At 43.9% G+C, this 19,095-nt stretch overlaps 1 protein-coding gene across 12 annotated transcripts in view; it reads left to right on the top strand.

Moving 5' to 3' along the window:
- The window catches only part of KIAA1217 (KIAA1217 ortholog), a 584,613-nt gene that overhangs the window by 554,246 nt on the left and 11,272 nt on the right, over positions 1-19,095 (top strand). For 10 of the 12 annotated variants that reach the window (XM_049881824.1, XM_049881822.1, XM_049881826.1 and 7 more), the window contains 6 exons: positions 2,530-2,660; positions 3,184-3,331; positions 6,286-6,721; positions 9,508-9,691; positions 16,276-16,439; positions 17,141-17,311. In XM_049881824.1, coding sequence (XP_049737781.1) covers positions 2,530-2,660; positions 3,184-3,331; positions 6,286-6,721; positions 9,508-9,691; positions 16,276-16,439; positions 17,141-17,311 — 1,234 coding nt within the window. The remainder of the gene's footprint in view (positions 1-2,529; positions 2,661-3,183; positions 3,332-6,285; positions 6,722-9,507; positions 9,692-16,275; positions 16,440-17,140; positions 17,312-19,095) is intronic. The other 2 variants (XM_049881825.1, XM_049881823.1) reach the window with 1 other exon arrangement.

Raw genomic sequence — 19,095 nt, 5'->3', positions numbered from 1 at the left:
AACTGTTCTTTCTGGGCGCTCCTTGGCTTGTTCTGCATATTGCCTGATCTTCTTCCTGATGTCTTGAAGAGTTCTGTATATTAATCTTTTGAATTCTGTATCTGGTAATTCCAGGAAGGCACCTTTATCCAGAAGATCCTTTGATTCTCTGTTTTGAGAGCTGGTTGAAGCGATCATCATCTGTTTCTTTGTGTGATTTGGTACTGACTGTTGTCTCTGAGCCATCTATAAGTTATTGTATTAGTTTATTTTATGTTAACTTACTGTATCCTAGCTTCTTGCTTTGTTTTGTTTTGATATGCCCAAATGTGTTGCTTGAGTGAGCTAGCTTGATTATTTTTGCCTTTGGAGCTCTGACATCCTGTCACCACATGTCTAGAGCTGTTATCAGGCATATAAGCTTATGAGTCCATTTGCTTTTCTTGTGTGGATTCAGCTTAGGTGTCCAGGTAGCTGGTCATCAAGTGTGTGGTATAGGCTCTGTCCTACAGTCTTAGAGGGGCAGGGGTGTTTGGCGTAGGTACCAGTATCTGCTTGCAGCAGGGGGTCACGCTCTGAACAAGGCAGGGGGCTGACAACCATCCCCTGAGTGTCTCTGAGGAAAGCACATCCTTGTTCCCTAGAGCGTACGGGTGGGTGGGCTCTGCAGACGGACCATGGGCACCCAATGCTTTTGGGTGTAAGGACTGGGAGGTACCAGTTATCCTTGGACCCCTGTCACAGGTGGCTGGGTGACCTGAGTGGAACCACCAGTCCCTATGCCCCTGATGTGGGTAGGTGAGGACCTTGTTTAATAGGCAAAGCCATGTCAAATGTCAAAACACCCACCTCTCCATGCACAGCTGAAACAGTTGCAGTCTGCTAGCAAGGGCCTATTCTCCTGAAATAGGCCCACACAGGTCCATGCAATGGAGAAAGGTACTCAAAGCCCACAGACCGTTTATGCCTGGACAGGAACTGCTTCTGTCCTGAGCTCACCAGGTTAGTGGAGCTGGCAAATTATCTTTTCTGCCTGTTGTGATTTTATTCCTTCTCCAAGTCCAGGAGTGTGGCTCAGGGCACTTAAATGGACCTATCTCAGGCCCAGGGAAATCAACAGCCACTGAAGCTGGCTTGGAGGCGGGGGGCGCGGTAAAATATACACAAATACTTAGTTTTTGCCAAGAGCGCTGTTCTTCTCTGGGTCCAGAGGTGTGAGTAGGCTATGTAGCTGGCTGCTTCTACCTGAGGAAACTGCGGCCGAATGCCACTACCAGCCTGCCACAGCTGCTCCCAGGAATGGTGCCTGAGGGATCCCAATGATTAAGGTCCCGTAATTCCTCTCCGCTCCTGAACTCACTCTCCCTCCCGCTGCCGCTCAGTCTAACTTTGCCTTTGATGTTCAGGGCTCCTAGCTTGTCATAAATATAATGATTTCACTTGATTTTTTGAGTCTTTGTTGTAAGAGGGATCGCCGGAAGCATCTGGCTATTCCGCCATCTCGGCCCCACCTCCTGTTTGTTTTTAATTGAAGTGGAAGTTCTTAATTTAGCTGTACTGGAGCTGGCACAAAGGAGCCCTGGTGGCTCAGTGGTTAAAGTTATTGACTACGAACTGAACAGGTCAGCAGTTCAAAACCACCAGCGGCTCCTTGAGAGAAAGATGTGGCAGTCTGCTTCCATAGAGTTTTACAGCCTTGGAAACCCTATGGGGTCACTATGAGTCACAATCGACTTGACGGCAGTGGGTTTGGGTAGGGGAGCTGGCATGCCCTAAGGGTGTGTGTGTTTGTGCCGCACACATACACACCAGAAATCAGGGCTGTGATCATTCCTTCTCTTTGTCTTTTAGAGAGGAAAGCAATCAATCATTGATGACAGGACAATCAGTATAAACCAGAGGTTTTCACTCAGGGGCACTATTGCCTCCTCCCCCGCCCCTCCCCGCCCCAGTCCAGAGACATTTGGTAATGTCTGAAGACATTTTTGTTGCCACAAGTTGGGGTGCATGCTGTTGGCATCTAGTGGGTGGAGGCCCGGGATGGTGCTAAACATCCTACAATGCACAGGACAGCCACCACACCAAAGAATTATCTGGCCCAAAATGTCAATAATGCTAAAGGTTTAGAAACCTGATATAAACCAAATCAGACTTCTCATTTTGTTCCACCGTAGCTCACTCTTTCTTCTCATTCACATCACAAAATGCACACACCCCTCCCTTAGCTGGCATTGGCACCACTGAAAACAAAAGAGTGGGGCTTTTGTCAGCCAGCCATGATCATCCCTCTGCCCAAGCTTGGGACCTCCCCACGAACAAGTCCTGGCAAAATTTTCTTGTACCTGTCTTCTACCTCAACAAAATACTCGAATCAAACCAAACTACAATTCTAAGATGGGCTCCCACCATCTAAGTGAAAGGCTGGAGGAGGGGCTGGGACAGAATATAAAGTGGGCGGCTTTGACCACTCTAGCTGCTTTGCTACTACAGCTGTCCTTGTTGAGGGCCTCAGTGCTCAGTTCTGTCTTCTGGTCTGCTTGCTCCCTGCAGTGAATTGGAAGATTTTGTTGAAGACTTGAAGAAAGACTCAGCATCATCTGGCCGAGTGGTTACTCTCAAAGATGTGGAGGATGGGGCGTTCCTCCTGCGACAAGTGGGAGAAGCTGTAGCTTCCCTCAAAGGTGAGCTTCTACGTGGAGAGGAGAAGCCTTAGGAATGCTTCCTGGGGTGTTTAACAACCTATCAAATACTGAAGGAGTCATTCATTCATTCATTCAATGTCTGCCGCATGCCAGGCACTGTTTTGGGCATTTGGGGTACATCACTGAACAAAACAGACAAATGCCCTGTCCTCTTGGAGGACCTCTTGGGTGCCATAGGATTTAGGACTAAATTATAATAATAACAATTTCTATTTGCTGGACTCTTACCATGATAACTGTGCCAAACTCATTAAAAAACAACCCTAAGGGATAGCTGACCTTAACCAAGATGTGCAGATAGGAAATGAGGCCTCAGGTCACTGTCAGTCCTGTTTGTCTGGCACTCTTCCTTGCTCTTAAGCCACTATCTCCTGAAGATGGGTGACCTGCATGGTGGCTTAATGAACTCTGTGCTGCTCAGCCTCATGCAGTGGAGGTGGGGGTGGCGAGTTGTGGCTCTAGGTTTTTCTCCTAGCGTTAACCAGCTGGTTTTGGCCTGCAGGAGAATTTCCAACCTTACAGAATAAGATGCGTGCTGTCCTCCGCATCGAGGTGGAGGCTGTGCGCTTCCTGAAGGAGGAGCCACATAAACTGGACAGTCTCCTGAAGAGAGTGCGGAGCATGACCGACGTCCTGACTGTGTTGCGGAGGTGACCGGGCTTCCAGCCAGGCTGGGGTGGCCACACGGGGGTGTGCTGGGAACAGCGGGGTTCTGTGCTCATGACTTATACCTCTTACTACCTGTGCCCAAGGAGAAGCTATGGCTCCGTCCCACCCTTGAACTTTCATTTCAGTAGGAATTGAGGTGGTAAGTCCTCAGCACAGGCTTGCTACATTTGGCACATCCTAGGGCTTAAAATTAAGAAACACAGTAAACATTTTTTTAAGTCATCTTTAGGGTTTGTGTTTTTCTAATAGCATTTTGAAGTTGAGTGGATCAAATACTTTATTAGCCTCCTTCACGTCAATGAGCCCTGGTGGCACAGTGGTTAAGCACTTGGCTGCTAACCGAAAGGTTGGTAGTTTGAACCCACAAGCTGCTATGTAAGAGAAAGACGTGGCAGTCTGCTTGCATAAATATTACAGCCTTGGAAACCCTATGGGGCAGTTCTACTCTGTCCTATAGGGCCGCTACGAGTCTGAAACGACTCTACGGCAACAAGTTTAGTTTTGGGGCTTTTTTTCCCTTCACTTCAAGGGCATAGATGAGCAAAATTGCCTCCAGGTAGAGTCCATATCTGACTGAGTGGAGAAAGGAATTGTACGTGTATTAAATTTTCTGATTGATCCACTCACTTCAAATTGCCACTGTGAACTTTTTTTTCAGTAGGATAAAAACCTGGTAAAAGAATTCTTCACTAAGCTCTTAGTTAAATGTGGTAACCCATCCCCAAAGCCTAAAACAAGCCACCCTTATTGAGTAGAAATAGATAGTAGCCTGGCACATAAAACTGTTCCACACTTCCTTCTCTTCCCTGAAAAACAAGTAAAAGAAATGTTTAGAACCAGCACCGAGGGATGGAGCTTGGTATTTGTCTTATCTCCAGGGAATGCAAGTTCTTTAAAAAGATGGGACTGTGTGTTTTTGAATGTTATGTGATTTTTTTTTTTTTTGGTCCCATAAGTCCTCAGTGGTGAGAATAATAAAACCACTTAAATACCTTTAAAAATAAAGAAATTTTATCTGCCATTAGGCTTCCCATCACAAGCCTTTACACTAATTAATTTTTTCTTAGTATCTTTTGCGTGTAACTGACTCTGCTGGGCACTGAGGAATATGCAGGAAATGGGAGGAATAAGCATGCCCCAAGTCGTCTGCTAACCGAAAGGTCGGCTGTTCAAACCCACCCAGCATCACCAAGGTAGACAAGACCTGGTGATCTGCTCCCATAAAGATCACAGCCTTGGAAACCCTATAGGGCAGTTCTCTATCCTGTAGGGTCACTGTGAGTTGGAAGCAACTCGACAGTATACTACAACAACAAGGAGCTTACAGTCCAACAGGGAAGATAAAGCAGGTGGACAGACAGTCACAGTTCAGCTCTGACTTAGGGGCTTGGGATGCTGAAGTGTTTGGTACATGTCAAATTTGGCATGCTGGAAAGACATCTCAGCAGAGCTGCCCGCTAGACACTTAGAAATGTGGAGTGAAATTCAAGAGACCTGACTAACTCAGTGTCAGGAAGGAAGGGAGGAAGGAAGGATGGAGGGATGTAGAACTGAAAGTCACCTTCATGGAAACAATTATTGAAAAAGGAAGCAATGGCCAAGGAAGAGATTAGAACGAGAGGAAAGGAGAAAATAAATCCTTGGGAAACGCCTGTATTTAAGAGGCCAGGGTAGGTAAACAGCGAAAGACACAGAGAAGTGAGTAGCAGAGAAGACATAGAATGCAATTATCTGTCATCAAATCAAAGAAAAGAGCATTTTAATAGAAAGGAATATGGAGACAGAGATGGCACCTCATTAAAAATATGGGTCAAGCGATGTCCTTGACACTCTCCTACATACATTGTAACTTTACAGCATTAACTATAGCGGCAGCCCCTAAGGAAGGCAGTATCATCATCGTTGTCATTGTCATTATTACATTTTACAGAAAATTATCTGACACTCACAATGGTGCAGTAATCTCCCCAATATTGTGTAGCTAGAACATGGTAGACTGACATTAGACACAGGTCTGTCTGTCCCAAAGCCCATGTCTTCTCACTGAACCATGGGTGACCGTGGACAAATAGCATCACATGCCTCCAATAAGCAGCAGAGGATGAGGACTAAAAACAGCTATTAAATTTGGAAGTCACTATTGACCTTGCCAAGATGCTCAGCTGAGTACGAGTGGGGGAAGCCAGATAACAGCAGGTTGAGGGACAAGAAGAATAAGGAATCAGAAGTAGTGCATTATCTACTCTCTCAAGATGTTTGGCAGTGAAAGGGGGTTTAAGAAAGCTTTGGAGCCACAGAGCGGTGTAAATGGCAGTTAATATGTTTGCCTGCTAATTGAAAGGTGGGAGGTTTGAGTTTACCCAGAGTTGCCTGGGAAGATAGTCTTGGCAATCTACTTCCAAAAAATCAGCCACTGAAAACCCTGTGGAGCACACAGCTCTACTTGGACACACATGGAACTGCCATGAGTTGGTGTCCACTCAATGACAGCTTGTTTGGTTCTTTTGGAAGGAAACTTTTGAAATTATAACTGAGTGTGTTTGAGGGTGAGACAGGTCAGGATCAGGTGGAAGAGTAAGAGAGTGATGTTAAAATAATACCACCCACTGCATGCTGCCACTACCCAAACAGTGGTGGAAAAGCACCAGTCTCCGCCCAACAGCACCATCAGAAAGGGAAAGACAGGCCATCTCCTGGGAAAAGGACTGAAAAATCAGCTGCCAGGGTTATCTAGAGAGCAATGCAAGGGCTTTAGGAAGTTGCCATGGAAACCCTCAACCCTGAGCTGCTACTCTGAGTTTCAGAATGTTTTAATTTTGAAACAAAACCTTGCCTGGTTTTGGGATGACATAGCGTTCAAGTATGCCACAATAATAAAATGGGAGTTACTGTACATATTTTAATGGTTAACCCTGCCGTGCCTGGTTTCCCCTAGACATGTCACCGACGGGCTCTTGAAAGGTACAGATGCAGCCCAAGCTGCACAGTACATTGCGATGGAAAAGGCCACCGCCGCGGAAGTCCTGAGGAGCCAGGAGGAGGCCCCCCACACGGCAGGCCAGCCACTCCACGGCGCAGGAGTCCCCGGAGATGTGAAGTCAGAGGTGGTGACCGTGCATCACGCTCAGAGCGCGCCTGTCGTCATCCAGCCCTCTCAGCACTCCTCGTCCCTGCTCAACCATGCCCAGAACTTGCCTGGGGCGCTGGGACCGCACCTGGCCAGTCCTCCAGGTGTCCTGCAGGAAGTGGCCTCTTCTCTGCAGCCAGCCCCTCAGTCCCCACAGATGCCTGTGAATGGTTCCACCATGCAGAGCTTGTTCATTGAGGAAATCCACAGTGCGAGTGCCAAGAACAGGGCCATGTCTATTGAGGTAGAGTCCTATTTCCATGCCTTTTAACCCCATAAAGGAGTGCAACATGTGGTCCTTTCTCTCAAGGAGTTTACAGTCTGGTTGTAGAGATAATTCATGTATGTGGAAAGGTAGATTTTTAAAACTGTAAGTGGGTTTCAGGGGGCAGTGTTGGTTCACTGGTAGAATTCTCCCTTTCCACATGGGAGGCTCAACTTCAGTTCCTGGTCATGTGCAGTCACCACCTGTCTGTCCTTGGAGGCTTCAGTATTGCTATAATGCTGAACAAGTTTCAGTGGAGCTTCTAGTCTAAGATGGACTAAGAAGAAAGGCCTGGCGATCCATTTTCAAAAATCAGCCAGTGGAAACCCTGTGGATCAGTGCATGGGGTTGCCATGAACTGGGGGCTGACTTGAGGCCTCCTAATAACTACAAACCAATGGGTTTCAACAGCCAGATTAGGAAAAGGGTAGATCGTATTTCAGAGAAGGGTGCAGACACCTGGCCTGTAAGAAGGTGAGGCAGTGGGGTGCTGGTAAATGTTCACCCAGCTTTCTAGGGGGAAAAGTCCTGATTTGTAGCATTTGCCAATCTTCATGGTGTAAAAGCTCCCACTGTGACCAATTTTGAGCTACAATATGACCTCGTTGAGCATGGTGGTGGGAAAAAATGTGGCAGTCCCTCTCCTGAGCCAGTGTGAGCCGGCTTCAGCACGCCAGTGATATGCTGAAGGTGAGGGTTTGCCACTTGCAGCTGACTGTGATAGATAAGGAGAATCTGGATAAGCAGAGACCTGTGGTGAGGGCGTTCTAGCACAGAGATGTGCTGGGGGAAAGGCTGTGACCGTAAGTACACCCGTTTAACTCACACAGGAAGGAGGGGATAAGTCTGGAAGCAGATTCGGGCGAGCTTGCATACCAATCCAAGATGTCTTAGGGTTTATTTTGCAGTTATCAGAGAAATGCTTCTCCACTTTTCACCAGTGATAAAAACAGTGTCCTCAGGAAGCTGATCTGCAAACAGATACAGAATTGACTGAGGTAGGGGTTTAGAAGTAAGGGAACTAGATGGGAAGTTGATAGAGTATTCTAAGAGAAAAGACAGAAGCAGCCAGAATGGAAAGAGAAAACTAAATCATAAGGTCACATGACGTATAGACAAGTCAGGCTATGCTTTTAAATATTCCTTTTATCAAGAGCTGGTATCAATACTCAAACAATACATTATGCTTTCCTAGCTCTCTCCCACAACTTGTCTGCCATTCATTGATATCGATCCCCAGCAACCTGGTTCCTAACCTTCCAGCCTGTCTTGAAAGGCACTGGTGTGTTACTCGGGTTGGGCATGTTCAGTTGATCTCTTGCTAAAGCCAAGTTCATGGCTGTTGGGCTCTGAACACTAGGTAGCTTATCTCTGTTCCAAGATCAGTGACAATGCTCCTTATCTGAGTGAGCTGTTTAAAAACTGCATATCACTGCAGGGGTTGGAAAGGTAATAGGACAAATATGATTCTGTCACCAGTTCTTGGTGGGTGGGGTAGAGGAGAGGCTTGAAAACACATTCCCTCTCTGAGAATTATGACAACTCACTAACAAATATTTATTGAGCACTCTCTGGGCATAGTTGTGTATGTATTTTATGTCTTGAGGGGGGATTATGAGTCATTTCTGAAAATGCCTTGATGTACAAGTAAGGAGACCTGGGCCTTATTCCCAGTTCTGCTGCTGACTAGTGGGCTGAGCTTCACTGAGCCCCTGCTGTGTGCCAGGTGCTCGTAGGCACTGGGTGTAGGCACTGAACAAAAGGGACAAATCCCATGCCCTCAAGGAACTTACCTACTGGTAGGAAGAGACATGGAATAAATATATGCAAGGTGATAATAAATGCTATGGAGAAAAATTAAAGGACGACAGGAATGGTGAAGGGGGGTGGCTGTTGCTGATACAGAAGGAATCTTGAGCAAACCTTTGGCCTCACTAGGCCTCAACCTGCTCCTGTGTGAAAGGTGTCACAGGGTGGCGTAGGACCGGGTATCAAGTCAGAGTCTACTCTATGGCACCTAACAATATCAGCCACAGGGTCCTTTCCAATTCTATGGTATGTAGTTCCACTAACCCTGATGCTAATTTCCACTCTGCCCTCCTGGAGTGACTAACATGCCCTCTCTAAGATCACAGAGAAGTGTTCTTTTTAAAAGGTACAGGTATGTAAAAATACATTGTATGTATTTTATGTATACTTTTCTAGCATAAAACTTGATGATACTTCCAGGTTATTTAACCAACCCCCTCATCTCATAAATGAAAATTTGGACCACAGGCTATATAGCAATTCTTTGACAGAGGTGGAACCAGAGCATAGAATTCTTTATTCCTAGAGAGTGTTATTTTTGTTTTTATTTGTTTGAACATACCGTCTATGATGAAAACTCAATTTCAGAAACAAGAAATTGGTGGTGGGATGTGTATCTTTGAAAATGTATTTCTGTGTCCCCTTCTAATTAATGTTAGTAGAAGTATGTAATACGTGCTCAGCTTAATGAATGAATTGGGGTTTCTGAGCTTGCTCCTCTCTGAATGCATATCACTTGGGCTTACACAGCAGCCCATTTAGCTGCAGAAGATATGGTAGATGGCAGAAGAGTCGAGTAGCCTGAACTTGACAAAGATTGAGGTGCATATCGAAAGCCCCGGCATTATTCTACCAACATTTTAACTGTTAAACTTCCTCCTAGCCCTTATGAGCTCTCTAAACTATTAACTTTTCCCCTGGTTTTTAAACTTTCTTCACTTGCTGTTTTCCTTCAGAAAGCAGAAAGGAAATGGGAAGAGAAAAGGCAAAATCTAGAACAGTACAATGGGAAAGAGTTTGAGAAGCTCCTGGAAGAAGCTCAAGCCAATATCATGAAGTCAATTCCAAACCTGGAGATGCCGCCATCCTCAAGCTCATTGCCAAAGGGAGACACTCCAGGAGACAAGTTAGAACTTTCAGGTAAGATGTGGTCCCACGGCAGATATCTACTGAGCTATTTAGGGTGACTGTCCTTGTCCTCGGATCAGGGTTTTGCCACCAACTTAACCATGTGCTGATCACCATGACCACTTTGTCTTTTCTTAAGAATCATATAAAATTGAAAAATTGGAAGAGCAAATCCCCAGTTGTTCCCTAGAGTCTTGCTACTACTCTTTTCTTTTCCTTTTATTTTTTATTGTGGTAAAATATATATAGCATAAAATTTGCCATTTTAACCATTTTTAAGCACTAATTTTATTCACAATGTTGTGTGGCCATCATCGCTATTTGTTTCCAAAACTTTTTTTTTTTATTTTTATTGTGCTTTAAGTGAAAGCTTACAAATCAAGTCAGTCTCTCACACAAAAACTTACATACACCTTGCTACACACTCCCAAATGCTCTCCCCCTAATGAGACAGCCCACTCCCTCCCTCTACTCTCTTTTCATGTCCATTCCGCCAGCTTCTAACCCCATCTACCCTCTCATCTCCCAACCCCGTCTACCCTCTCATCTCCCTTCCAGGCAGGAGATGCCAACACAGTCTCAAGTATCCATCTGATCCAAGAAGCTCACTCCTCACCGGCATCCCTGTCCAACCCATTGTCCAGTTCAATCCATGTCTGAAGAGTTGGCTTTGGGAATGGTTCCTGTCCTGGACCAACAGAAGGTCTGGGGGCCATGACCACCAGGGTCCTTCTAGTCTCAATCAGACCATTAAGTCTGGTCTTATGAGCATTTGGGGTCTGCATCCCACTGCTCTTCTGCTCCCTCAGAGGTTCTCTGTTGTGTTCCCTGTTAGGGCAGTCGTTGGTTGTAGCTGGGCACCATCTAGCTCTTCTGGTCTCAAGCTGATGTCGTCTCTGGTTCATGTGGCCCTTTCTGTCTCTTGGGCTCGTAATTACCTGGTGTCCTTCGTGTTCTTCATTCTCCTTTGATCCAGGTGGGTTGAGACCAACCGATGCATCTTAGATGGCCACTTGCTATCATTTAAGACCAAGATGGTACTCTACAAAGTGGGATGGAGAATGTTTTCTTAATAGATTTTATTATGCCGGTTGACTTAGATGTCCCCTGAAACCATGGTCGCCAAGCCCCCACCCCTGCTACGCTGGCCTTGGAAGCATTCAGTTTATTCAGGAAACTTGTTTGCTTTTGGCTTAGTCCAGTTGTGCTGACCTCTCCTGTATCATGTGTTGTCTTTCCCGTCACCTAAAGTAGTTCCTATCTACTATCTAATTAGTGAATACTCCTCTCCTACCCTCCCTCCCTCCCTCCCTCCCCCCTTCTCATAACCATCAAAGAATATTTTCTTCTCTGTTTAAACTATTTCTTGAGTTCTTATAATAGTGGTCTTATACAACATTTGTCCTTTTGCAGCTGACTAATTTCACTCAGCATAATACCTTCCAGGTTCCTACATGTTATGAAATGTTTCACAGATTCATCACTGTTCTTCATTGATGTGTAGTATTCCATTGTGTGAATATACCATAATTTATTTATCCATTCATCTGTTGATGGACACATTCGTTGCTTCCATATTTTTGCTATTGTTAACAGTGCTGCAGTGAACATGGGTGTGCATATATCTGTTCGTGTAAAGGCTCTTATTTCTCTAGAATATATTCCAAGGAGTGGGATTACAGGATCGTATGGTAGCTCTATTTCTAGCTTTTTAAGGAAGCGCCAAATCGATTTCCAAAGTAATTGTACCATTTTACATTCCCACCAGCAATGTATAAGTGTTCCAATCTCTCCACAGCCTCTCCAACATTTATTGTTTTGTGTTTTTTGGATTAATGCCAGCCTTCTTGGGGTGAGATGAAATCTCACTGTAGTTTTGATTTGCATTTCTGTAATGGCTAATGATCGTGAGCATTTCCTCATGTATCTCAGAACTACCTGAATGTCTGCTTTAGTGAAATGTCTGTTCATATCTTTTGCCCATTTTTTAATTGGGTTATTTGTCTTTTTGTAGTTTTTGCAGTATCATAACATTTCAGAGATCAGGCGCAGATCAGAAATGTCATAGGTAAAAACTTTTTCCTAGTCTGTATGTAATCTTTTTACTCTTTCGGTGAAATCTTTGGATGAGTATAGGTGTTTGCTTTTTAGGAGCTCCCAGTTATCTGTTTTTTCTTCTGCATTGTTAGTAATGTTTTGTATACTGTTTATGCCATATATTAGGGCTCCTGACATTGTCCCTATTTTTTCTTCCATGATCTTTATCGTTTTAGATTTTATATTTAGGTCTTTGATCCATTTTGAGTTTGTTTTTGTACTTGGTGTGAGGTGTGGGTCTTTTTTCATTTTTTTGCAAATGGATATCCAGTTATGCCAGCACCATTTGTTAAAAAGACTGTCTTTTCTCAGTTTAACTGCTTTGGGGCCTTTATCAAATATCACCTGCTCCTGTGTGGATAGATTTAGGTCTGGATTCTCAATTCTGTTCCATTGGTCTATGTATCTGTTGTTGTACCAGTACCAGGCTGTTTTGACTACTGTGGCAGTATAATAGGTTCTAAAATCAGGTAGAGTGAGGCCTCCCACTTTGTTCTTCTTTTTCAGTAATGCTTTATTTATCCGGGACCTCTTTCCCTTCCATATGAAGTTGGTGATTTGTTTCCCCACCTCATTAAAGAATGTCATTAGAATTTGGATTAGAATTGCATTAAATCTATAGATCGCTTTTGGTAGAATAGACATTTTTATAATGTTACGTCTTCCTATCCATGAGCAAGGTATGTTTTTCCACTTATGTAGGTCTCTTGGTTTCTTGCAGAAGTGTTTTGTAGTTTTCTTTGTATTAGTCTTTTACATCTCTGTTAAGATTTATTCCTAAGTATTTTATCTTCTTGGTGGCTACTGTTCGCTACTACTCTTTATCTATAAAAATAGTAGGGAAACCGTGCTCCTTTTCGGATACTAGGACAATGCCCAATAAATTTAAATTCCCAGCTTCTGCGTTTCCCATGAGTTTTCTGACACTTCAGAGCACCAACTGGGAGAAGATGAGCCCTGCATTTAAAACAAGAGATTTTTAGATGCTGCAGAAATAAAACGCCAGCTTTATGAGCCCTCGAGGAATATTAGATCATAAGGCAAAACTGCATTTTCTACATCAAAATTATTAAAATGTATACTTAACTAGATTATGAAAGTTAAGCATCAATGTCAATAATAATATAACCTTTTAAAAACTCAACCTACTAAATCTCCAACCAGTTACAAGCCATGGGGCTTTTTCTGATCTTAAAATTATGCAAAAAGATATTATTTTACTTGCAGCCCAGTGTATCTTTAGAATCATAGTCAATGATGCCTAGTTTGGCAACTTAAGAGTTAATTTTAAAAGGAATCACCATTTTTTACTTGGATGTCTCAAAGAACATTAATGTAGATGTGTTTTATAATCGCTGTAATACTCTCCTCCCAGATTTTCGTTCCACAAAGCCTTTCTAAAGGTCCATTCACTAAAATTCCCCCTTTATCTGCCTTAAGAGTCTTTTCTCACTTCCTTGCCCCCACCTGCCACTGTCATGGCCTCTCTAGGACCCCTGGAGGACCAGGCAACAACTGCCCATGAAGGGAAGGACCCCGGGAAGGAAAACTCTGCTTTCCCAAAGTTCCCATGGAGAATTTCCAGTGGATAAAGTTATCCACCTCATTACATTTATATCTTGCTTAATTTTATTCTTGACATTATATAGTTCTCATAGCTATCGCGCCATGTGATTGTAAAACAACAAAAATATAATGTTACATTTGGTTAGCTTATCTCATTTGGGCTTTTATTCTTTCATATTAAATATATTTTTATATATATATTTTTAATTATCTTCCTAAGTTTGTTTAGTCATTTAAAATCCTCTTTAAAAAACCCACACACACACACGGCCTGATTTTTTTTTTTTTTTTCCCAGAAAGATTTCATTAATATATCAGTTGGCGTCGAGTCAACACCGACTCATGGCGACCACATGTGTATCAGAATAAAACCATACTCTGTAAGGTTTTTCAGTGGCTGATTTTTTGGAAGTAGATTCCCTGGGTTCCTTCTGAAGTGCTTCTTGGTGAACTCAGCCTCATTAACTGTATCACCCAGGGACTCCCGAGTAATACACCCAAAAAAACCCACTGCCATCAAGTTGATCCCGACACACAGCAACCCCACAGGGTTTCCAAGGCTGTAAATCTCTACAGAAGCAGACTGCCACATCTTTCTCCTGCGGAGCCACTGGTGGTTTTGAACCACCAACCTTTTGGTTAGTAGTCAATCGTTTTAACCACTGTGCCATGAGGGCTACTGTAATATACAGTGATATCCAGACCACCATAAATATGTAAGGGGACTATTAACCAAAACCAAACCTGTTGCCGTCGAGTCGATTCCAACTCATAGCAACCCTATAGTACAGGGTAGAACTGCCCCATAGAGTTTCCAAGGAGCACCTGATGGATTCAAACTGCTGACCTTTTGGTTAGCAGCCATAGCACTATAACCTCTACACCACCAGGGTTTCCAGGGTGTCTATTATTACCTATAAATGTCGGTTTCTACCATTTTAATTTATTTGTCCTGGATGTTACTGTTTTCATGTATTTTTGTTTACCAATGAGGTAAAATTCTAACGTTGGAGTTTCAAAAAGCATCTATATTTTCTCTTGTGTGAACTGTCTATTAGATAATAACAACAGATGGATAATAGTCAAAATAACTGAGAATTGATGGGAAATTTGGGGATTTCCTCCACAGCTGGAGCCCTGGTGATGCAGTGGTTAAGAATTCAGCTACTAACCAAAAGCTTGGCAGTTCGAATCCACTAGCCGCTCCTTGGAAACCCTATGGGGCAGTTCTACTCTGTCCTATAGTGTCGCTATAGTCAGCAACGGGTGCCACCTCAGTCACACACTGAAGGAGAGAACTGTGCACACTCTGGGGCTGGTGAGCCTGGACAGATCCCTAGGGGGCACTGGAAGCTGAGGCAGCCACCGGAGGTTGGACTGTGGCTTTTGAACAAGCTGTGTGGTCTGATGTGCTGTTGCCCTAAAACCCACCTCCCTCCTGAGTGAGGCAGGAATCATTCTCCTACAAATAATCACCAGCATCTAGCCCTGATGATTTACTCAACTCTTTGTTACAATTTTAACTAGAAACTCCTCAAAAATCTCCTCTAAACAGCTCTGTCCTGATTTTTCAGAAAAGGGAGGCGGCCATGTCCCTAGGCAGAGAGTCCTGACAAAGGTCTTTTAGAAACTCCAGACTCTGAACTTCTGGCTCTTCTGCTTTTCTGAGCTCTTGGATAGACTCTCAGTGGGGAACGTTGATAAAGGAAGGGCAGGAGTGAGGCTGCTTGTTTGTGTTTTGATGAAGCAATGCCTTTTCCTACTTGGAAACCTTGGTGGTGCAGAGGTTCAGAGCTATGGCTGCTAACCAAAAGGTCGGCAGTTTGAATCTACCTGGCGCTCCTTGGAAACCCTATGGGGCAGTTCTCCTCTGTCCTGTGTGGTCGCTAGGAGTCCAGATCCTCTTGATGGAAATGGATTTTTTTGTGGGGGGAAGGATAAGCTGATTGGGTACCTCCATCTCCTAACCTTTGATGCCAACTCAAGCTTACAATTCTATAATTTCTGCACTCACTGCCTCCTTTTTGTTAGTAAAGAACCTTTTCCAACCACATAAACATGACAAAAAAATCCACTTTCTCCCTGGCTCTGTTCTTTATTCTCATTTGTGTCCCATTTTCTATTTTTTTCTGACATTCCCCTTGCACAAATACCTTCTGCAAAAGCTGTTTTTCAGACCAGGGAATGGAGGTTTTGGAGGCCTTGCAGAAGGGTCTGGATTTGCCTTTAGGCTTTCTGGTCTTTCATCTTTCCAAGTAATACTCAGTTTTCTTGCATAACAAGAAATTCATTTAATAATAACAGCTATTCCTTGCATCATGTTTACAATATGCCAAGCACTGTTCTAAGTGCTTTGTGTATACCCAAGACCAAATCCATTACCATCAAGTCGATTCCGACTCATAGCGACCCTATTTGTAGAAAAAAAAAATTTTTTTTTTTTTTTTGTATAGTAAGTCATTAATCCTCACAATAATCCAGTGGAGGAGGAGATGCTATTATAATCCCCGTTTTATGGATGAGAAAACTGAGGCACAGAGAGGTTAAGTAACTTGATAGGGTCTTTCTGGGATTTACATCTAGATAGACTCCAGAGTTGATACTCTTAATCCTTGCACTATGGAAATAAGAGAGAGATTTTTAAGTCAGATCAGGTCCCTGGGTGGTGCAAACGGTTTGTGCTCGACTACTAACTGAAAGGTGGGCAATTCGAACCCACCCAGCAGCACCATGGAAGAAAGGCCTGGCGATGGCTTCCTACCATGCTGTGCTACTCTATAACACTTGGTGTTGCTATGAGTCATAATCGACTTGTCAGCCATGGGTTTAATTTTTTGTTGAAGTCAGATTGTGTTGAGTTTATAGAAATACATTGTACTTGCGGGACATTATTTTGAAAAGAGATTATTTTTCAATGGTGCACTGTTTTCCAGAAGACTCTCCAAATTCAGAACAGGACTTGGACAAGCTGGGGGGAAAGTCCCCACCCCCTCCACCCCCGCCCCCACGACGGAGCTACCTGCCAGGATCCGGGCTCACCACCACAAGGTCGGGCGATGTGGTCTACACCAGCAGGAAGGAGAACACCACTGCGAAGGTCCGATGGGCTAAGCCTGGGAAAATGGTCTCTGTGCTTCAGTGATGCTCTCGGACAAGATCCTCTCTGTTCTCATTTAGAACGTACAAAGTAGTGAGGCAGAGGAGAAAATGAGAGAATCAACTAAATAGATATCCAGGAAGCGCACAGATGGGGAAAGGTCAGCCAGCGTTACTGGATTAGACTCAGCACCAGGAGTTTTATCCTTACTTGACTTTAGCTGCAACAATGTAAAATGCAAATCACAAACTACCTGCCAAGCAGGACATCACAAAATGAAAAATGGGGGTAGCAGGGGAAGCAAAAGAAAACCCATTTTTCAAAGATAACCTAGATTAGGTAACACAGAAAGATGTTAAATGAGCTTTAGTTTCCATTTACCTTTGCAAGGTTTGTCTTTTATGTTAAATATAAAACATTATTTCCAAGGAGACATAGTACGGGAGGGGGTTCTTAAGTGCACTGAATGTTGAGGAGTTACATTTTTATTATTAGTTGTCAGTCTGTTCACCAAAATGACATCTTGTGCAAACAAAACTCAAACTGAATGCAAAGGGATAAAATAGGCTTTCAGCAAATTTAAAGAGCCGGGAAGCCAAGGTGCTAGCCCATGAAGGAACATATGCTCTTACGATCTGTCACTCTTTTTGCCAGCACTTCAGGAGTCTTAAACCAATGTCTGTGGTTTGACTCTCCCATAGGCAAGCAGTGAAGATGCCGGACCAGCCCCACAGGCCAGAACCACAAAATGTCCAACAGAGGAGCCTACTTCTGCCTGGACCCAAGCCCCACCACCAGTCACTACCTCCTCCTCAAAGGATGAGGAGGAGGAGGAAGAAGAAGAAGGAGACAAAATAATGGCAGAACTACAGGTATGTGGAAGAGGCGACCGATAACAGCTCCCTGTCTTTCCATCTGGGACTCCGGACACACCTTTCAGATTCATTAGGTAGAGAGGGCTGGTGAAGAGCCCAGTGGACTGGAGACATTTAAGCTGCATCTTTGCCCATGACCTCCATTCCTCCAAGATGGCGCCGACCTAGGTTCTTTTAAACTCATGTGGGGAGTGACCATCTCACAAAACAACTCAGGAAAGTTAATTCAAAGAATCTATTGCAAGCTTTCCCAGCTCTGGCTGGAAGGATTTACTTTCCTTTTTTTCAGTCCTAATTTTTTAACCTAAATTAATCTCTATCTGTATATCTATATTTATAATTAAAAAAAAAAAAGAATGGGGTACAGGAGCTATATCCAAAGCTAATTCCACTTTCAAATCATGGATGTGTCTGCCCTAGGTTTATGTTCTAAGAACTTGTCTAATCAGAGACATACACAATTTCCTAGAATACAGTCCATTTGCAGGGTATTTCATGTTGACCCATGCTTATTACGGAGTTTTTCTGCCAGTCAGATAGACCACAGCCTCCGGAGGCTCCAGAGTATCTTGCCTCTTCACCAGCGTGGTGATGGGTTTGTGCAGGCCCATGAGTCTGCACTTTTCATTTGGAGAAGAGAAAACTTTAAAACCACATCACCTTAACTGCAGCTGTCCTACTCTGGTTTCCATGGTAATGACTGCCAAAGTTGGCTGCTTGGATTTAAGAAGAAAACAGGGCTGTTAGTTGATCTGTCACGTAGGAGCCAGTTGAAGCCTCTCGCTAAAATGAATAGATGGACCTGGGACATTCCTCAACCAGTTAGACTGTGTACAGGCTTTTAGAATGGTTGGAGTTTAACTGATAGGATGCACAGATTTGTGAAGTTAGTGGCTCATGAAACAGTTGAAAGCATGGAGACATCCATCTCTCAGTCACCCAGAGGACCTGGGTGATGATACTGGGGTGTCAGGGCTGCTTGTTGATGGGGATTGGCGCTTTTCCTAAGGTGTTTCAGGCAGGTTCTGGGGTTATTGTATGTGTCTGCCCTCTAATCATGGAATTACGAGGTGAGTTATCATGACCCAGTTTGGTTCAAATGGATGACAAAGCGCTGAAAACACACACACACACACACACACAATGTTCATTCCAGCTCTCAGTGACCCCACGTGTAACAGAGTAGAACTGTGCTCCACAGAGTTCTCAATGCCTGGTTTTTTGGAAGTACATTACCAGGCCTTTCTTCTGAGGTACCTGTGGGTGGACTTGAACCTCTAACCTTTCAGTTAGCAACCAAGCACAGTAACTGTTTGCACCACCCAGGGACTCCAACAAAAAGAAATTTATTCCCTCACAGTCTAGGAGATTAGAAATCCAAATTCAGGGTGCCAGCTCCAGGAAGGGCTTACTCTCTCTCTGTCAGCTCTGAGGGAAGTACAAAGTAGTGAGGCATACTCCAACTCTGTAAAGCTTTCAGTCAAACAGGGTGTTATGGATTGAATTGTGTCCCCCTCAAAATGTGCAACTTGGCTAGGCCGTGATTCCTAGTAGTGTGTGGCTGTTCACCGATCTGATGTGATGATCCTATATGTTGTAAATTCTAACCTCTATGATGTTAATGGGCAGGATTAGAGGCAGTTATGTTAATGAGGGAGGACTCAATCTAAGGATTAGGGTGCTTCTTGAGTTAATCTCTTTTGAGATATAAAAGAGAGAACTAAACAGAGAGGAGAGGGATCTCATGCCACCAAGAATCAAGAACCAGGAGAGGAGCGTGT

This window comes from Elephas maximus, chromosome 4 (genome assembly GCF_024166365.1).
Source record: "Elephas maximus indicus isolate mEleMax1 chromosome 4, mEleMax1 primary haplotype, whole genome shotgun sequence".
Lineage (NCBI taxonomy): Eukaryota > Metazoa > Chordata > Mammalia > Proboscidea > Elephantidae > Elephas > Elephas maximus.
Note: the sequence above shows the minus strand (reverse complement) of the source record. Positions and strands in the feature narration are given on the sequence as shown.